The sequence below is a fragment of the Calonectris borealis genome, chromosome 19, assembly GCF_964195595.1.
Source record: "Calonectris borealis chromosome 19, bCalBor7.hap1.2, whole genome shotgun sequence".
In the NCBI taxonomy this organism is placed as follows: domain Eukaryota; kingdom Metazoa; phylum Chordata; class Aves; order Procellariiformes; family Procellariidae; genus Calonectris; species Calonectris borealis.
The window spans coordinates 5323060-5341039 of NC_134330.1; the positions used below are offsets into that span (position 1 = coordinate 5323060).

A 17980-nucleotide genomic window follows, 5' to 3' on the forward strand; every position below is an offset into this window, starting at 1 on the left:
TCTTTGTCCATTTAACTGATGAAATTATAGTATTTTCGTGTTGATGAACTGAAGACGACAGAAGTTTAACACATTCGGAGACCTTAAGTGAACTAGGATGTTCTCCAAGGTTTTCAGAGCACAAAAAATTAGGCTTGCCCATTTGCAGCAGAGACACTAACTACTTTTATGTTCGAGAAAGCTGTAGGTATGCAGTTTTATTGCTTAATCAGAGACGTAAACACAAAAAGTATTTCAAAGCTTCAGATTCTATTATATTATACTGCATTATTTTTTATATATGTACGTATGTATACACACATACAAAAATAAACCCTGGAAACGTAGCCACCTGTAAAATGATGACAGGCAGAAGTTAATAAAAATGTATAAACCTAGTACTAAACAGTTCTCAATAGCAACAAACACAGACATTAGATGCAAATGCCAACACGAGGCATTTACCAGGCATCTGAAGTCACAAGATCAATGTTTCTCAACTTATAGGGAGGTCATCCCAACTATTTAAAAGGATGAGATGCATATGAATTTTCTTCAGAATGACTGATGTATAGGTAAGGGCAGACTGAACTAACTCTTATAGTCTTAGATAAATAGCTGGGAAGCATACAGATTTACTAAACGCAACTTCCAGTATGTTCTTCCCACCCCAAGGAGCATCATCTTTTAATGGCCCTGAGAGGATTTCCAAAAACATCTCTACTTTCAAGCCTCCAGCAGGTGAGCAAACTCGAGCAGAAAATGGCAATGACACTCACTGGAATTTTGGTAAAGGCACTATGAGCAGGAACACTTCATGGTAAAAACCTGCACATCAGAATCCCGCAGAGTTCTGTTAACTTCCATACTTCCTGCAAAAGTTCAGTTTAAGCAGATGCTAGAGGCTTTTCTAAAGGCGATAACATGCACTCATACAGCATCTCTTAAAGTCTTTCGAAGTTCTTGTAAATAGAGACTGTAATGTTCACTTACAGTGATACCCAGAAGCAAGCAGTTGTTGCATCATTTTACAGTTCATAACTATAGCAAATAAGTTAAGGAAGATCAGAAACACAAAGTACAACGGGGCCCAGAGACCCCAGGCAAGTTTGCAGATCTCTGACTATTAATAACCTGTTTTACACAAATATAAGTTGTTCCCATAATTAGGAATAATGTTAATTTCAACTGTTGGACAGAATAAAAAGCAACAATATTGAAAGAGGTGATTTTGCTTAACTTACACTACAAAAAGAGGCTCTTAAAAAAAAAAAAAATCTCTTGACTTTGTTCTTCTGCTCTGCAAGCAAACACAACAAATCCAGTGGACATTACCTTATTAACATCCAAACAAGCAAACGATGGATCTGGGCAGTATTAATCTGATTTGCCATCTGTTTTAATAAACTATGCATTTTCACCTGTCGAGACAGATGGCACTTTGACAAAGCCATTTAAAAATACTATACGAATGAAACACTGAAAGATGCTGAGGCAATCACCTACTGTAATAAATGGCACAAATTCAACAGTAGCAGTCATGCATATGAAATAAATCAGGCCTCTGTGCAACTGCTGTCTTCAAAAAAGACTGTGCAGTTTGTCATTTAAATATGCAGACAGGTAAATTAATCCAAAGGAGAAATTAAGTGAAATACGCTTATAGAATAGAAGAGAAGCCTGCCCATCACATCAAGCTCTTACAACTAAAGAAAGCATTTTATGTTCTTTGTTTTTTTAAAGCAAATCTCTGCCAGTAGTTAAAATTCAGTAATATAGAGGATTACTTAGGTGAGGACTGGGCTTCTCCCATATCCTTAGATTTTGCTGCTGGCTTACTAGCTAGATACCCAACACAAGCGCTTGTCAGAGAAACAAGATACAGCAGTAAGACTCATCTGCACACAACTCACTTCACAATGTACTTTAAACCCTTCAGATAAAATTAAGGGCAATATTATCACGAAGAATAATTTAAAAGGATTAGGGAAAACCCCTGTAGAATAAACTAATATAGTTCTTGGTAATTATTTTCTTACTTTCATAAAGAATAATTACAGAAATAATAATTTTACTTTGTTCTTTCTCTAACTGCAAGATTAATCGCTAGTCTCAGCTCTCTCAAACTGCCAGCACTAAATCTTTCATATTTTCAGTGTTTTGGATCACCAGGCAACACAGAGCTTCCAGGAATGCTAATATTGCAAAACACGCTTGATATTCTAATACAAATATAAAGATTATGATGAAGCAAGTCAGACTTACACAGTCAGTTATTTCCATCATCATAACCATTCCTAACTCACAAGTGAAAGAAACATTGTGTACACAAACACAGAAAACCCCAGCTCCAACACATTTTTTCTGCTTGCCATCAACATAACTTATCATTTTAAAACATGCTGAAGATCATTAAGCTCTTTAAAAACTTAACTAGAAAAATGTAAACCAGAACAGATTTTTTTCCTGTGATAACAAACAAGATATTCCAGATTTTGTAAGACTCGTCTCATGCTTGATTCAATGCAGTGTCAGAGAAAGACTGAATTGCACTGGAGCTGCGCTTAGCGCTTGGACAGTCTCCCACAGTTGCTAATGAAGAGGAAAATTGCTGTAGAAGCCTCCTCATTGACTGAGACCCAACACGAGCACGGCGAGACAAACACACCTAGGGTATACGACACTCAAGGAGAGAAAATTTCTACCAGAGGACTGTGCAAACAACACAAAATTCGCTCCTGTGTTTTTATGGAAGAGCAGAAGTAGCACCTGCTATGAACGCACAGCATGCAACAGCACAGGGAGGAAAAGGGATATATTTGACTACGAAGCATACATCTTAGATTTCCAGCATGAGAAGAGCTAGCTGGCCAAAAACAAAGACGTGAGGTAAAATGGGCTTTTTCAGGGATGAACAGTTTGCCCACAGAAACCATTCTGACAGCAGAGAAAGGTTCAAATACTGACGCAAACTGCTATCTTTTGTGGGTTCCCTTTATATGTTAATTAAAGCATAAATCTGGATGCTAAGGAGATACGTTTTCACACTTTCTGTTGCAGCAGACAAAATGAAATGAGAGCCTACAGCAATCAAACATAAGAACCAGCACAAACATGAGCATTAAGTCAATGTATAGATTTGCTCCAAAGGAACAATACGTTAACAACATCACACCTACAAACTCTAAATACATAAGTAAGCTTATTTCTGCAGATCATTGTTCTGGGGAGTCTGACATTCAGTAATCACTTCCAGTAAGAATGAGGAATAGTTGCAAAATTGGAAAAGAAAAAAGCACAATAGCACAACATCACATTGCTTTTAATCAATGCAAGCAATTTGTTAAATCCAGAATGAAAGGCACTAGAACATAATGCATTGCTCTAGGCAGGAGTTAATCAAAATTATTTGGTGTTGAATTTCTTTCCAGATGGTTCACATGTACCTTGTATATGAAAAAAAAAAACACATGCAAGAGGCATGCTTTTCACCGTAGGGAAGAGTCCGCCAAAGGATTTCCAGGAAAATAAACTGGTGGTGGGGAAACCTACTCCTTGCAACCTGCAATCCTAGGACACAAAATTCATTAAAAATTGGACTCCTAGCTACATTACTAAGTAAATATCTCAACAGCTTATCAATTCCAACAATTTGGACTTAAGATATAAGCTAACATAAGTAATTTCTTTGCAGCTGTGTAACATCTGTAAACATGTCTACATATGCACCATAACCAATAAAAAGATTAGTTGTTCTAACCCAGTTAAGAACAATTTCATGGATGGAAGCAAATAGGAGGAGATCCCTGAACCCAGGGATCCACCTTCACAGGTCCGAGAACACAACAGGTTGTTTCTCCTGGATTTCCAAAGGGTACAGTCTGCACCCTCCACTGAACTCCATGGACTTGTCTGGGAATTATCAACAGAGAGGAAGAAATGTTTCTGCAAAAAGAGGAGTTAGCCAAGAAAGCTCTTTGGCACGTAGACTACTGGGGAGAGTGCCTGATGTTTGAGAGTCCCAAGAGGGTGAGCAACAGCAATACTTCTTCCTTTAAAGCTGATCTATAAGGAAGTAAGAGCCTTCTCAATAATCTGCAGTATATAGTCTACCCAAAGAACGCAGTTAAAAACTTAAAATGAAAACAGCTCCTATCGTCTAAATGAAGTGCAGCAGCTGGTTGCCTATTAGTAAGCACAAAACCCATGCCAGGGTGGCACCACCAGCCACATAATGAGGTTTCTAGAGGCTCTCGATTCATGGTTATGAAAGTTCCTGGATAGATTGACCCTCCCATATAATTGCTCCATATTACCCATAGGAACAAAGTTAAATGAACTGAGAAGGGCAGGCCTTACTGTAAGTCATTATCACTAACCACAACTGTCAGAACAATTCCAGTAACTTACTAATGGACTATATCGGCATTTCCTCAAATTTTACATACTGCATGCAGAACTAGCATTCAGCGGGAGTGCTGTTTTCATTATTTCCTCTGGTTTAAAACATATAATTTAGATTATACCTTTAACTGAAGGGAAAAAAATCCCCCAAACCAAGCAACACAGCCTTCGATATCCAACACTGATCTGACGAAAAACGAGCTCTACTAAGATAACACGTCATTACTGATTTGTTGGGCACACACAGACAAGATAGATGCACACCTTACAAGAAACGCAAGCTGTTTATAATCTGTACGGTAAGAAAAAAAATTGTGGCCCTTTTCTAGCTCAGTGGTTTTTGACTAAAGCTAGACAAAGCTAAAGAAATTGTTCTACTACTCACACACTCCGAAGTAACCAAGAAAAGAGAACACCAGGGGGAATGTCTTCCAGAAGAGGCCCATCATATAAACAACTTTGTAATTAATATCTTTTTAATTTCCAGAAAAGAGAACACAGAAATTAAGTGAGAGTTATCCCTAGGATGACAACCCAATTTTAATTTAGTACGAAACCTTAAAATACACACTGATAGAAATGTATTCTGCTTCCTAACTGCATTTTCACCTGCTGTGGTTTTGAGGGTTTGTTTGGTAGATGTAGAAAGCTATATGGCTTTCATCCAGGACTTGGCCGAAGTACCTGATGTTACAACTATCTACCTGCCTGTTTATTAAGTTTCAGAAAATGATTCTTAAAACTGCATAGTTAACTATACAATATAATGAACACCCGTGGTTCAAAATTTAAAGTGCACACCACCACCTATAATCCAAATTCAGGATGCAATTCGTTAACGGGTGAAGATCTCAACATTTTTCTTCCAACCCAATTTCACTGTGTTCTTAGGCTTGTCTTTTTATTTAAGACTGAACAAGACGCATTCTTCCAGAAGTGCAGCCATACTCGATATAAACAAGTCTCTAAAGCGAGAGGAAAGCACTCTGCATCTTTCACTTGACAACAAAACTAAGGTCCTTGAAAGGCTGTAAGCAAAATTGTATCATCAGGCTAAAATACACATGCTTTAGTGGGAATGTGGGTCTAGTTCTGCTTACCAGCATGGATTTGATAGAAAGTATCCTCAGCAGATGGGAGTTGATGCCTTTTATCAAACCACTGGTACAGCAACACAGTAAGATATCTGCATAGCCTACCGTACAGCAGCCAAGAATGACGAGAACTTCATTCTGATCCATTAGTACAGAGGTTCAAATTAAATAAATTCAAGACTGACATTCACACAGTAATATGGTAACTTTCCAGAGGTACACTCTGTATTTGAGAAAAATGGAAATAATCACTATTTAACATCAAATGGAATTCAACAGCTTGTTTTTACTAGAGGTTCCAATAGCAAATAATGAGCCAGCACTTCTGCCCTTAAAGGAGAAGGAAGTACACAGCCACGCTGACAAAAAAAATGACATGTCGCGTTGGAATAATAAGTGATTCTCAGATTCCACAGGAGAAATTCTATAAAACTCCACAATTGCTGATTCTGTTCAAAAGATGCACCTACTTTTCAGAACCAACCCATGTAAGAAGGATTTCAGTACTTGTCAAAGTCCTAATTTCAATACAGACCTTGGGGGGGGGGAGCTGTCCTAGTTAAGGAGCAGTAGCAGTGTTGAAAGGAAAGCTAAAAACAAATAAAACATGCATCACGGACTTGTTTATTCCTGAAACGAGCAAGAAACTTCAGAAGCAAACACAGAGCTCAGAAGTTTGAAGTGTGGTTTTTTATCCCTCCCTTTCCCCAAATCAAGGGCATAGTGGTGTTTCTAAGGTAAAACCGAGAACCAGAGCGGAGTTTTAGTCCTAACCACCCTTTTTCTGTGATATATTCGGGTAATCTTTCACACTGTGTTACGAGGGTTTGTTCTTTAGTTTCTGCAGACATTCAAAAAGACCTAGGATAGTTTCTGTAGCCTCTTTCCTGGCGGTACATGGAAGCTCATGCATAAACCTTCACATTTTATAGGGATGGAAAGCAAACAATGAGTTTGAGGTTCTTAATGCTAACACCTGTGTGACGGCATTCTTTGTCACCTGGATAATTCAATTTTGTAGTGGAAGTTACAAAGTCCCCAAACTGGGTTTTGTGCACGTGTGTGGTGGGTTTGTTGGTTTTTTCCTGTTTGGTCACCCCCCCCACCTTCCTTCAAATATCATTCATTTTAGACATAGTGAAATATAAAAATATCACAACAGTCGTCAATGACAGATAAATTATTGATTACAGTATTATTTAAAGCAATCCAACTATAAGGAAAGCAGGCAAATAAACCTTGTGAGATGAATATAATCTTTGGTTTAGTGTTTTGGGGTAGGTTTGGTTTTTTAAGTCCTAAATACAGCACAGGAAGATGAAAAGCACTAGTTGATTTTACTCTAATGAAGCTCAAGCTATTTTTAGAGGGAAAACCTCTTTTAAATCCTGAAGTGCTTGGCTGATTTTCACATTCTTTTATTAAGTTATTTATAAATAATAATGATACCCAGGAGAGCATCTTCTTCATTGCCTCAAGCTTTGAACTTCCCCAATTTCTCATTAAACTACTTCAGTAACTTGCTCATACAGTCATATAATTACAGTCACATAATAAGCAGTGAAGGTTTTTTTTTTCCAGAAGACATGAACTGTCTCCCTCACTGAGGAATATTTCCTACTAAAATAAGGAAATAGATAAGTCGTGCTCAGTCTGGTGGTGTAGTTAAGTATATGATACGCCCAAGTCTTGTATTCAGTCTGGGACTGTTACAGGGGAAGCCAACCCAGCCACTGATGAAGTGGCCTTGTGTCATTCTGCCATGAATCTTCAAGAGACAGGGGTTCTGCCAGCAGGCTTGGAGATAAAACCCATTCAGTTCCATATACGAGGCTAAAGGAAGGAATCACTGATGCATAACTGCAACCGAGAAAACTCTGCAGCAATAGGAGACAGAGCAGAAAGAAAAAACAGAATCGTATTTTGAAACAGGATTACAGTACAAGTCATTGCGCATCTTTAAGTAAGCTTTTGCAATACCAAAAATCCTCCCTGGTTCAAATCCCTTTCTTGAAAACCATTTTATTTGTGCTGCCGCTCAGATAGAGCGTATATCCCTACCGAAAATAGTCTGCATTATGGATATTCAATGGCAAGTCAGTCACTACGGTAATTACCGCAGTCATCCTGACTGGCTAGCTGAGACACTAGCACGCACTTTTAACGCAGTAGTTTCCCAAACTTCATTATTCCAGAAACAAAGCAAACAAGTCAACAATATGTAACTGCATTTGGAAAAACGGTGACAGACCATTGCCAGAGCTCTTGCAATTAACAGCCAGCAGAGAAACATTTTAACCCAGATTCCTCAATCTCTCCTTGCACCGTATCTTCCAGTTCAATAGACAAAGTGCTGCAGCCTTCCATTACTACTGCACAGCAAGTCTGCAGCCACATCACACCGTATTCAGTGCTTCTTGGCCAACAGTCCAAACCAAGGCCATGGATAGCATGTATTGTGCTTTCATAGCAGATCTGTTTTGGTTTTGCATAACTGCTATAAAGCAAAGAAATTTATTCATTATCAAGTGCTGTTTCAGTTAAAATCTGTATTAAAATTAAGAGAATGGAGCAACAAGAACACCACATTCTGCTTTGACATGAACAAAAAATAAGTTTAATTTAGAGGCAAGTTTTGCAATTAAAAAAAACCCAAACCTTATTGGGCCTGACTAAAGTGGAGCTCAGCAGTTCTGAGGCTGCAGAGCAAGCAGCCAGCAGGCACCCAGGGAAGAGGCTCATCACACTCCTCCCTCCCTGCTGCTTCCCCAACCACCTTGGGAAGGAAAAAGGAATTGGTGAATTAGCTGTTTTTCCTACAGTCTCTTTCTTTCCAAGAGAAGACGAAGGAGATGCAGTGGCGAACCATGCGTCAGCCGGAGCAGTTACTGCCCAGGCATCTGTGCGTCCTCCCCCTGCAACTGGAGGCGAGGGAGGGGATGGAAGGGGAGACGACAGCAGTTCTCTGGTTTTAATCCAATACTGAAGGTCCACTGAGATCCACAGGAACCTGAGCAGCAACAGCACAGTGAATCGAAATCAGGGCGTGTGGAGCAGAGAACAGGGATAACAAAGAAAAGGAAATTAAGTTAAGGTAGAAAATCGGTAGCTTTTTCCCAAAAGATCAACACACCTGTAATCAAAAACCCTGTAAGGTGTCTCAGCATCTCATTAAGCCGACTTCTCTGTGCAAATCAGTACTGAAGTGAGAATTTGTAAACAACATCAATATTTAGAAGAAAAATGGTCAACAAGCCACTCCCTCTATTAAGATCTGGACTATATTACGAACAAAGTTTGAAAGACGTTTCCCGGTGATTATTCTCTATTGAATGTGGCCATTTCTGCCCAAACAACAACAGGAAATTTGAAATAGTTTTGCTGAAAAATGAAATGCAGTAATAGTAGTAATAAAAATATTTAGTACTCCAGAGTACTTCACATATATGAAGTACTGCACGAACATTACTTTATCCTAATCATCTCCATGAATCAGGTATGTATTATTAATAGCACCATTACGCAACTGCTGCAGATTCCCGTTATTTCTTTTGCTCACTTCTCTTATTCCTCTTTTCTCTTTCACATGCAGAGCACACCCCTCTTTCATTTGTTTGCTCTCCTCCTTTTCTCCTTCAAAGTTTCTCACTCACCTATTCTGGCACCCCTACCCTCTCTGTTCCCAGTGCTAAACATTTTAAGACACACAGGGGTGTTTTATGTCCTTAGCTACCCTGAACACTTCGAGCAGGTTCATCTCATCTATCTGCATCACTTACACCTGATACTCTATCTAAGCTGAAATTTTTTTTACTGGATCAACTGATAGCCAGCATAGCAACACTCACCAGAAACACGCAGTCATCTGACAACAATTAAAAACACAGCTCATGACAAGCTGCACCAGCACAGGCACCCGCTTCACCACCAGCCACTTCTTTTGGCAAAGGACAAACGTCTGATTTTTGAGCACTGGAGCTGAGTAATAAAGCAAGTGGCCCTACAACGACAGAACAAATCTACTACAGGAAATGCTGGCCACCACTAAGTGGTCTAGTTTTCACCTAGTTTTACAAGGAATTCACCATAGATAATAAAATCCGTAATTTCTATCTAAACCTTGGAAGCCTTCCATCAATTTTTACACAAATTTATCAGTATCACCTGATATATCATTCACATACAATGCAAGTACACAAGGGAAATTTTCACTCGCATACACACGCAAGATTGCAAATTTAATCAAACACATTAGTCCCTTCTTTGCTGACTTAGACTATAGCTCACCAGTAACTGCAGAATTTCTCAGGGCAAACACCAAGTTGATAGGACTTTCCTCTGCGGCAGCACTTTTCAGAGCAGTTTTTAAAATGCTAAGCTAGATCTATTCATCAAAATTGTTTTCTTTAGATGGAAAACAGCACTACAAGAAGAAGGATGACTTGTTTACCTCCCTGGCCAAAAGCATACAAGCAGAAAAGATGAGGCAAACACCTTTACTGAATGGCACAGACCCGAGAAAACAAGCGTCCAAAAATCAACTGCAAAAAATGACCGTGCTAGATTTGGTATTTCTTTAAGCATCTGACATGCCAAAAGATCTGAGGTATCAGGTAAAAGTATTAGCAGGGCATCAATATTTGACAAGACCTGTCTTTCAGCCTCATTTTAATTAACAGGTGTTAAAATTTTTATGGAAAAATTTAGGCATTATTGTTTTTCTTTCCAGAGGTAGGTAAAAACTATCCTTAAATTACCTGTATAGAAACTAAGTAGCAAACTGAGAGCCTTAGAAACTTTATGCCTCCCACCTACAGTCAATAAAATTTCTAGACAAATCTCCTTTCCCAATAAAACTCAGAATCAGCTGATTTATCAAACAAATTGAACCAGCAGCTTTCCGTCGAAGATACACCACCACCATACGCTTTCTCTAACCCTCCCAGAACTGGGGTGCGGCAGCGCAGAGCCCCGCGTGCCCCCAGCCCGAGGGCTCCCCGGCGGCACCGTGACCCTAACCTGCAAGCGCACCAGGCCCTTGTGCCAGCAGCGCTGACACAGCAGCCAGCCCCACCCAGGGAAAGCGAATCCAAATGGATGCACGATCCTCGTGGCTTAATGGACAGCAGTTTTATGTATTACAGGCACAGCAAGGGTTTGCCCAGCACTTCAGCTGTTGTAATTCCCTTGGTGCTTAATACACGTCGGATCCTTTTATTCATCAGAACTTTGGACTCACGGATTCTTTATTTCCCCTCCTTTTTTCCGGTTACCTACATATGTAAAATCAAGACAGACAAGATTCTCCTTCATTCTTAGTCCTTCCAGAAGAGATGATGCTCAAAATGTGACAGAAAAATAAAAAGCCAGATTTAGGCAAGAAGCAGAGGTCCAGCTTCTCTCCAAAGTCCCTGCCGGAGAAGAGCTTTCTGGCTCTCCTCCTCTTACTCCCAAGTGAGATACCACCACAAACAATACCGCCGCGGGCTGCCAGCATGCTTTTTAAAGCACATTCACGGAAAACACCGCCAAGAGTAAACTCAAGTTTCCGCTTACCCTGTCTCACATGGTAGTGCATAAAGAAAAAGGCTGACAGACGAGTCTGGTACTCTGCAGTGGGGTAATAGCTCATACATTCCCCGTTACCAGATCATGGAATAAATACGTAATAGGTTAAAGTACTTAGTATCATAAACTAAGCAGGGTCAAGACCAAGTGAATGCTCCAATATTCGATACGAATATATTGTTCTTGTGGCATTATTTCATTACTTTGCAGCATATAATAATACACTTGCGAAGTTTATGTTCCCATCTCCATTTTTCAAGCTCTTTTAATACATTTCACAACTTCTCTAAAAATATATTTGAATTTTTACTGTTGTGTCTTTGTGACAATGTATATGTATTTATCAGCAGTTCTACTAATTAGTCTAGCACCGTGATTTACTGCACTGCAAATATTCAGCATCAAGACTCACACAAAGTTTGTCAGCTTATCCTAGGAGCATGTTTGGTATAATCTGCCAGCTCCTGGTGATTTCTTGGGACCTTTTGCTAGCTTTTACAGCTTTTCAGCATTAATAGCTCGTTAACTCCTTTCTCTGAAGGCATGTTGAAACTCTTGAATAATTTCCTCTGCCAGTATCTCTTTCTGAGCTTACTGATTCTCAATTCAAAAGTTTTGAACATCTTGCAAGCTTTGATTTTTCGCCAAGGTTGTCTTCTGCTTCTACACCAGATTTCTTCATACACCTTACAGTTATCTCCAGCTTGCAGAAGTATTCCATGATTAGTTTTGGTCCTGTTTTCTTTTCCTTAGTGTCGTGGCGGCTTTTTTAAGTTTTGACATTTTCAAATAATCACCTAGAAGATGGCTTAACTTCTGAAACTGCCTTATTTAATTCTATTTTTCATGCATTTTTATCCTAAAAACGTACTGGAAAATTTAGCATGTTTAAAGAGATCAAAGTAATCAATGCCTCAACGAATGCCAGGCTCAAATTCTTGAAGATATCCACCAGATAATGTTTACAAAATGGCTTAAGTTTTCCTCTCCTCATTGTTTCAAATAGTTCAAAATAGTGCACTCAGAGGACTGTCAGTTTCTTAAAAGTGTATTTTACAACTCCAGAAATATTTTATTTGCAGCCTTCTTCAACAAAATGCCAAATGTACAAAAGTATTTACCACCCCTCCAATAAAAAAACAAAGCAAAACAAAAAATCCCAAGCACAACATCTAGGAAGAATCAGGTTTACTCAGATTAACTGACATTGATTAGTCAGAGGACAACATTTCAGGTAACATTCACCTCCAAAAAATTAAGATTGGGTTTTTTTCCCTGGAAACTTTACATTTCCTGATCATGCATGTTTAATACTAAACTTAACCTAACAAAAGTCATAATTCAAGCTTTAAATCAATCAATTTCTAAGTTTTAAAGATATTAAAGAAAATTGAGAATGAAGTGGTGGTAAGCCACAATGGAAAGATTTGGTTTTAATTTCCTGTAAAAGCTTTTTGTGCAGTTCTAGCTAGAAGTTTAAGTTATCTTTAAGAAAGCATATTTGAGAAAGCCACAGGTAATTTTTTTTTTTTAAAATGAAAGCCTGCCCTCTTGTGTAAGACTGAGGTTTAGCATGACTACAGTCAAGAACACAGAGGCATGAAGATCAGTGCTACTTCTCAACTATCTAGAAAACATGAACATTCCAGCGCCCTTTTATCAGAGTGCGCTGCTTTTGCTGAATGGGGAACACACAAAGCAGCTACTCATAATCTAATGCCCCCTCTGCAACAAGAATAAAAAGAAAGTGCTTTCTATTTTGTTTGTTATCTTGGCCGATAAACTAGAGTCATTTTGCAAATATTTAAGTGCACAGGTAATTTTGGAATTAGTCTCTTCCATCACCTTTTGTACACTTCCGGTAGAGACAAAAGGAAAACAAGGTTCTTCCCTGCCTGACTGACAAATAAAGAAGAAGAAAGGGAAAACCAGCTAAATCATTGGGACTTTCTGTTTTGTTTTTTAACCCTTATCCCAGTTAGTATGGCATAAAGGCATCTACTTCCTTAAGAGAGGACGCCAAGCATGAAGTCTGAGTCACAAGCGACTTGCGAAAGCCCACTGAAGACAACATATAGCTGTCACTTAGTTGACAAGATCCTAAAGTCAAAATCACTGAGAACTACCATGACTACTACGCACTACATGCGCTTCACAATCAGCATAAGCAATAAATGTTTATCCAGCTGCATCAGCACTGTCACAGAATAGTGCAAGGCATTCATTGTGGACATACATATCTACAAGGGGACAAAGCTTTCACGCATACTTGAAATTAAGAATGTTTCATCCCCCAGAAAAGTTAGGCACCTCCAACATAAGTAAATAACAAATAACACCTACTTTCGAAGGTGTTCGTGTTCCTTCAGGAATAGTTCTGTTCTTCTGTTATTCACACCAGACCCACTTTTATATGATCTAAAACCCAACAACAAAACAAAACAGAATTTTATCACAACCTTAATAAGAGCTGTGAATTCAAGTAACTTTTTTTGCTTCATTCAGAGCACAGACAAATAAGCTATGCCAAGTATTCTCCTACAGGAGGGTTTCCACCTTCTCCCTCTGAGGACAGCCCTATACCATTGCTACAACAAACAATACAACTTACTCAATATCTTTTCGTACTGATCCCAACAGATTCTCCCTTTCTCGTATTGCCAAAAAGTTCGCTTTGGTTTTATGGAATTCATGTGTATAATCCTGTAATAAAACAATTATTCCAAAATTAGGATTCTGAGATCAATTTAACAACACAATACACTCAAGTAAGATCCAACCATCTTTTAAAATGTTACCTGTTCTCTAATACAAAGTGCAAGAACAACTTATGACATTAACATCAAAAATGCTTGGAAGTTAATGCAAAGTATTTTTAAAACTCACTGCTCTTACAGTAGTTGCTAACTTTTGATAGCTACAGCTAAGGTCATACAGGGAAATCCACTGTAATTCCTTCTCCCAATTTCATATATCTTCAACTTTCTGATGAATTCTCATTTTGTGTGGAATTTCCCATTACTGGTTGAATCAGAAGCGCTAGTAAAACCTACTTATGTGTTGTGATGAAGATGTTCTTGGGTTTATTTTGTTAAATTACACCAGATGAAAAAGAAGTCTTTTCTGAACAGTGAAGATGACTTTTTTTTTTTTAAATGTTCAAGTCGCAATTTTACATTTGAAAACATTTCAGGCGGCTAATACTTCTTGAAAACCAATTTAACTGACAACTGGTGTCCACCAAAACCATTGTAAACATTCAGCACTATTTTCCATATAAATTCTATGGCTTTTTCAAAACACTATGCTTTTTACATCGTGTATTGCACAGATACAAAACAGAAATCAAACTGTACGTGACCAGCCAAATAAAACATGCATTTTTAATATTACTATACCATGAAAACATCACCAGTTTGAAACACGGTTGATTTATAACACTAATTAGTAGCTTTAGCCATCACATTTCCTTCAACTCCCTTTAGCAGTTTGGATGGTTTTACAATCATGTTTTCTTAAGTGTGATGTTCCCTCTCATATCGCTATGTGATAGACCACACAGACGAGATAATTCATTACAGTACCTTTCCCCTTTTGCTTTACAAAAGACGCCTACATAAGATGGCATGCTTTACTGTTCTCTCTTAATTAGGTACTAGTCACCAATATGACACAAAAAATGCTATTTTTTCAACTCAGAGTTCACTGATTGGGGTGCCTGGAGAGAAGAAAAGTGAGATGGGATCGGTGGCATTTAAATCTTCTGGTAAGACACTCAAGCATGCTGTGATATCAGTACTGCTAATAATTATTCCAAACAACAGAAGAAAAAAAAAAAGCAAGAAGGACACGCATTTGTTACCTGCAATATGTCTCTATGACGCTGTAACGTATGCATCAGTGCAGCATTCAGGGACGGGACTCCTGCACTATTTGTGTATTCTGCCATTTTGTCATTTATTCCAGTAAGCTAGGGGAAGGAAGGAAAAAAAACCAAAAACACGAAATGGCTTATTGTTGTAAGAAGGTTACGATGCGTAAGTTGAAGGAGCTAGCTCTAACGACAGACGCATACCTTCAGAAACACTTGTCTAACACCCACACTAGTATTTCCTAACATTCATCATAGAAACCTGTACTGCAATATTTCCTAGATGCTGAAGTAAAACCACAGTAACTTGAGTTACCTTTCCCAGAAGTTGTTCAATCTCCACAGCCATGGTCTCAAACATTCTGTCCTGGCTTGATCCATTTAAGAGAGGAGTTGTGTCAGAGCTAAGGAAAAAGAGGAGGAGCAGTTACTGGGAAGTACATCACCTTTTCATGAATGCAAGAAATAAGGAAACACTAGTGTGAGGTGTTGGCAAGCTCCACTACCCAGGTTCCCTGAAGAGATGAATTAAGCTCAGAAAAATTACATTTTCTTATCATACATGCCTTTAACTCTTATCTGAACTAATGACACAGTATCACCTGGGGAAAATATAAGCCTGGAAGATACGCCTGACACCAAACACTTGTCTACTACCAGCACCTGTCTAGCACCAATGCCCTTCTCTCCCCAGCTTTTAAGCTTGATTTATTTCTTTATTGGCAGGAGGGAGCACTGCACTATTAGCATGTTACACCAGCCACATAATTATACCTTAATAACACAGCATTAGGACAACCCACTGACCTATTAACCAGTCAGTGTTCTACAGAGCAATACAAACCACACAATTCATCACAATTCAGTTCCATACAGCACACCTTCCCTATATGCTTTTTAAGATAAACTAAAACCACAATGAAAAGTCCTATCTAAGGAACAGAACAGAAAGACAACACAGGGTATGCCAACCTGCAGAAGTATCACCACTAACACCTTTCAGAGACTACTCATTGCTTTGGTAATCTACCGTAACTAGAATAAGAGAAGTAAGTTTTGCATAGGACAGCACAAATAACTAAAACAATTAGATTACATGGCAAGTAACAGCACAGAGCCAGACACACAGGAGAGACTAGGACTCTGATTCAACAGTAACGTGATCATTCTTGAGGCTCTCTGAGGCTTCTAGAGCCAGAAATTCATGGAAAGGTTCAAAACTGATTCAATCATCAAATTAAATAAATAAAAATATCAACACACATACATACAGCAGTCACACCTACAACTGATACACAGTGTTGGGACCCACAGTTAATAAGCAAAGAATGGCAGTTTTTAAAGGTTGCGCAGAGGGACAGAGAAGTTGGTAACTAGTGCTGTGGAACTGCAGGAAGACCTCAACTCTGGCCCACAACCTAGAAAGACTTGAAAAGTTTTATCACATTAATTCTTCAGTCAAACACGAATCTGCCTAAAGCAAACGGGAACTATTCATATATATACACATATGTACCTATCTGGTTCATATATATATATATATATATATATTAAAAAAAAAACATATATATAGCTCTATTACTATTCCTCCTCCTTGGAGAAAGCCAGAAAGAAACAGCTACCCTTCCCGAACAGAGAGCTCGTCCCCTGTGCAACCTTGGACCAGTCACAGCTGCTCAGCGCTCCAGTTCCTTTATCATTAAAACAGGGATCACGAAGACCACACCAGCCCACCTGGGACGTGTAAGGCTAAATTCCCCTAATACTGAAGTCCCTGACAACCTCCTGCTAATTTAATACAAGAAAAACTGCAATATAAGCTGATGTAGCGTGCATTAAAAAGCCCTATTGTTAGTTCACACACTAACCCCGCAGTTACAAACCGAAGTTTAAATTCTTCTACTATTTTACTTCCCCTAGTAACATACATGCTCTCAGGATGCACCACCGCAGCCCGCACACCTTTCTGACTCGCGTGCCAGTATCACTCAATATCGCATCAAGACCAACACCACCATCACAGCATCAAGAAGTGCTGAAATGCGCTTCTTAAGAAGCTAAGCACAAAAGCCACTGGTGGGACTAGCATTAAGCAAATTACAAAAATAAACCAAGTACCACGAGCAGCATTTAAAACATAAAGAAATGCGCTAGTACCTATACCTGTCGCGCCTTCCGTCTCGGGTGCTGCTGTAGCTGGTGCAGAGTTTGCTGAAGGAGACCAGCTTCAGGTCCAGCTCGTTCTCCAGCTGCCTCGCCTGCTTCCTGAGATCTGCACAGGGCGGCCGAGAGCGGGGGAGAAGTCACAAACCCGCACGGTGACCCCACGCCTTTGGGGGACGCGTTTGCACCAGGTGCTTTCAAGCGGAGCTGGCGCAGACCGCTCGGGAGCCCCAGAGAGGGGAACCCCCAGAGAAGGGGGGACCGACAAGGCGGGGCCCTCACAGAAGGGGAGCACCCCACGCTGAAAGGGTGGGGCACGGCTGGACACCCGCAGGCCCTGTCCCACACGACCAGGAGGGTCCGGCGCGGAGTGCCGCCCCTCTCACCGCAGCCCCCGGGGCCTCCCCGCCGCGGGGCTCAGCCGGGGACCGACGCCTCATGGCTGAGGGGCCGACGGGGCCACCGCAGCCTCCGGGCGCGGGCGGCGCCGGCCCTCCCAGAGGCGGGCAGAGGGGACCCTGCGGCGGTTCCACCCTGTCCGGGCCGGGCCGTGCCCCGAGAGGGCCCCGCGGCGCGCAGCCGCCCCGTCCCCGCCGCCCTCAGGCCCCACTCGCCTTCCCAGTAGTTGCTGCTCCCCGCCGCCATCTTTGTTGTCCAACGTCAGCCGCGGCCCGGCGAGACCGCGCCGACGAGAAGGGCGGACCAGAGCGTCTTCCTGGAGGCGCGGCGCCCGACGGGACGGATGGCCCTCCCGCTGCAGCGCCCCCCAGCGGCTGGGCGGCCCCTCGCCCCGGCGGCCCCGGCGGCCCCTCGCCCCGGCGGCCCCTGCGCAGCGCCGAGCACCGGGCGGGACGCGCCGGCCCCGGCCCCCGGCCCCCTCCTTGCAGCCCCGAGCCCCCGC

General features: G+C 40.6%; 1 protein-coding gene across 10 annotated transcripts in view; it reads right to left on the bottom strand.

Moving 5' to 3' along the window:
* The window catches only part of GOSR1 (golgi SNAP receptor complex member 1), a 32440-nt gene extending 14642 nt beyond the window's left edge, over positions 1-17798 (bottom strand). For 6 of the 10 annotated variants that reach the window (XM_075168616.1, XM_075168611.1, XM_075168615.1 and 3 more), the window contains exons 1-6: positions 17694-17798; positions 17074-17188; positions 15233-15320; positions 14908-15015; positions 13657-13748; positions 13389-13463 (exon numbers count right to left, since the gene is read on the bottom strand). In XM_075168616.1, the coding sequence (XP_075024717.1) occupies positions 13389-13463; positions 13657-13748; positions 14908-15015; positions 15233-15320; positions 17074-17188; positions 17694-17724 (509 nt within the window). In that variant the 5' untranslated portion in view covers positions 17725-17798. Of the gene's footprint in view, positions 1-3358; positions 7355-8135; positions 8254-13388; positions 13464-13656; positions 13749-14907; positions 15016-15232; positions 15321-17073; positions 17189-17693 lie in introns of those variants that run through there. The other 4 variants (XM_075168613.1, XM_075168612.1, XM_075168609.1 and 1 more) reach the window with 3 other exon arrangements.
* Positions 17799-17980: the final 182 nt, after the last annotated feature.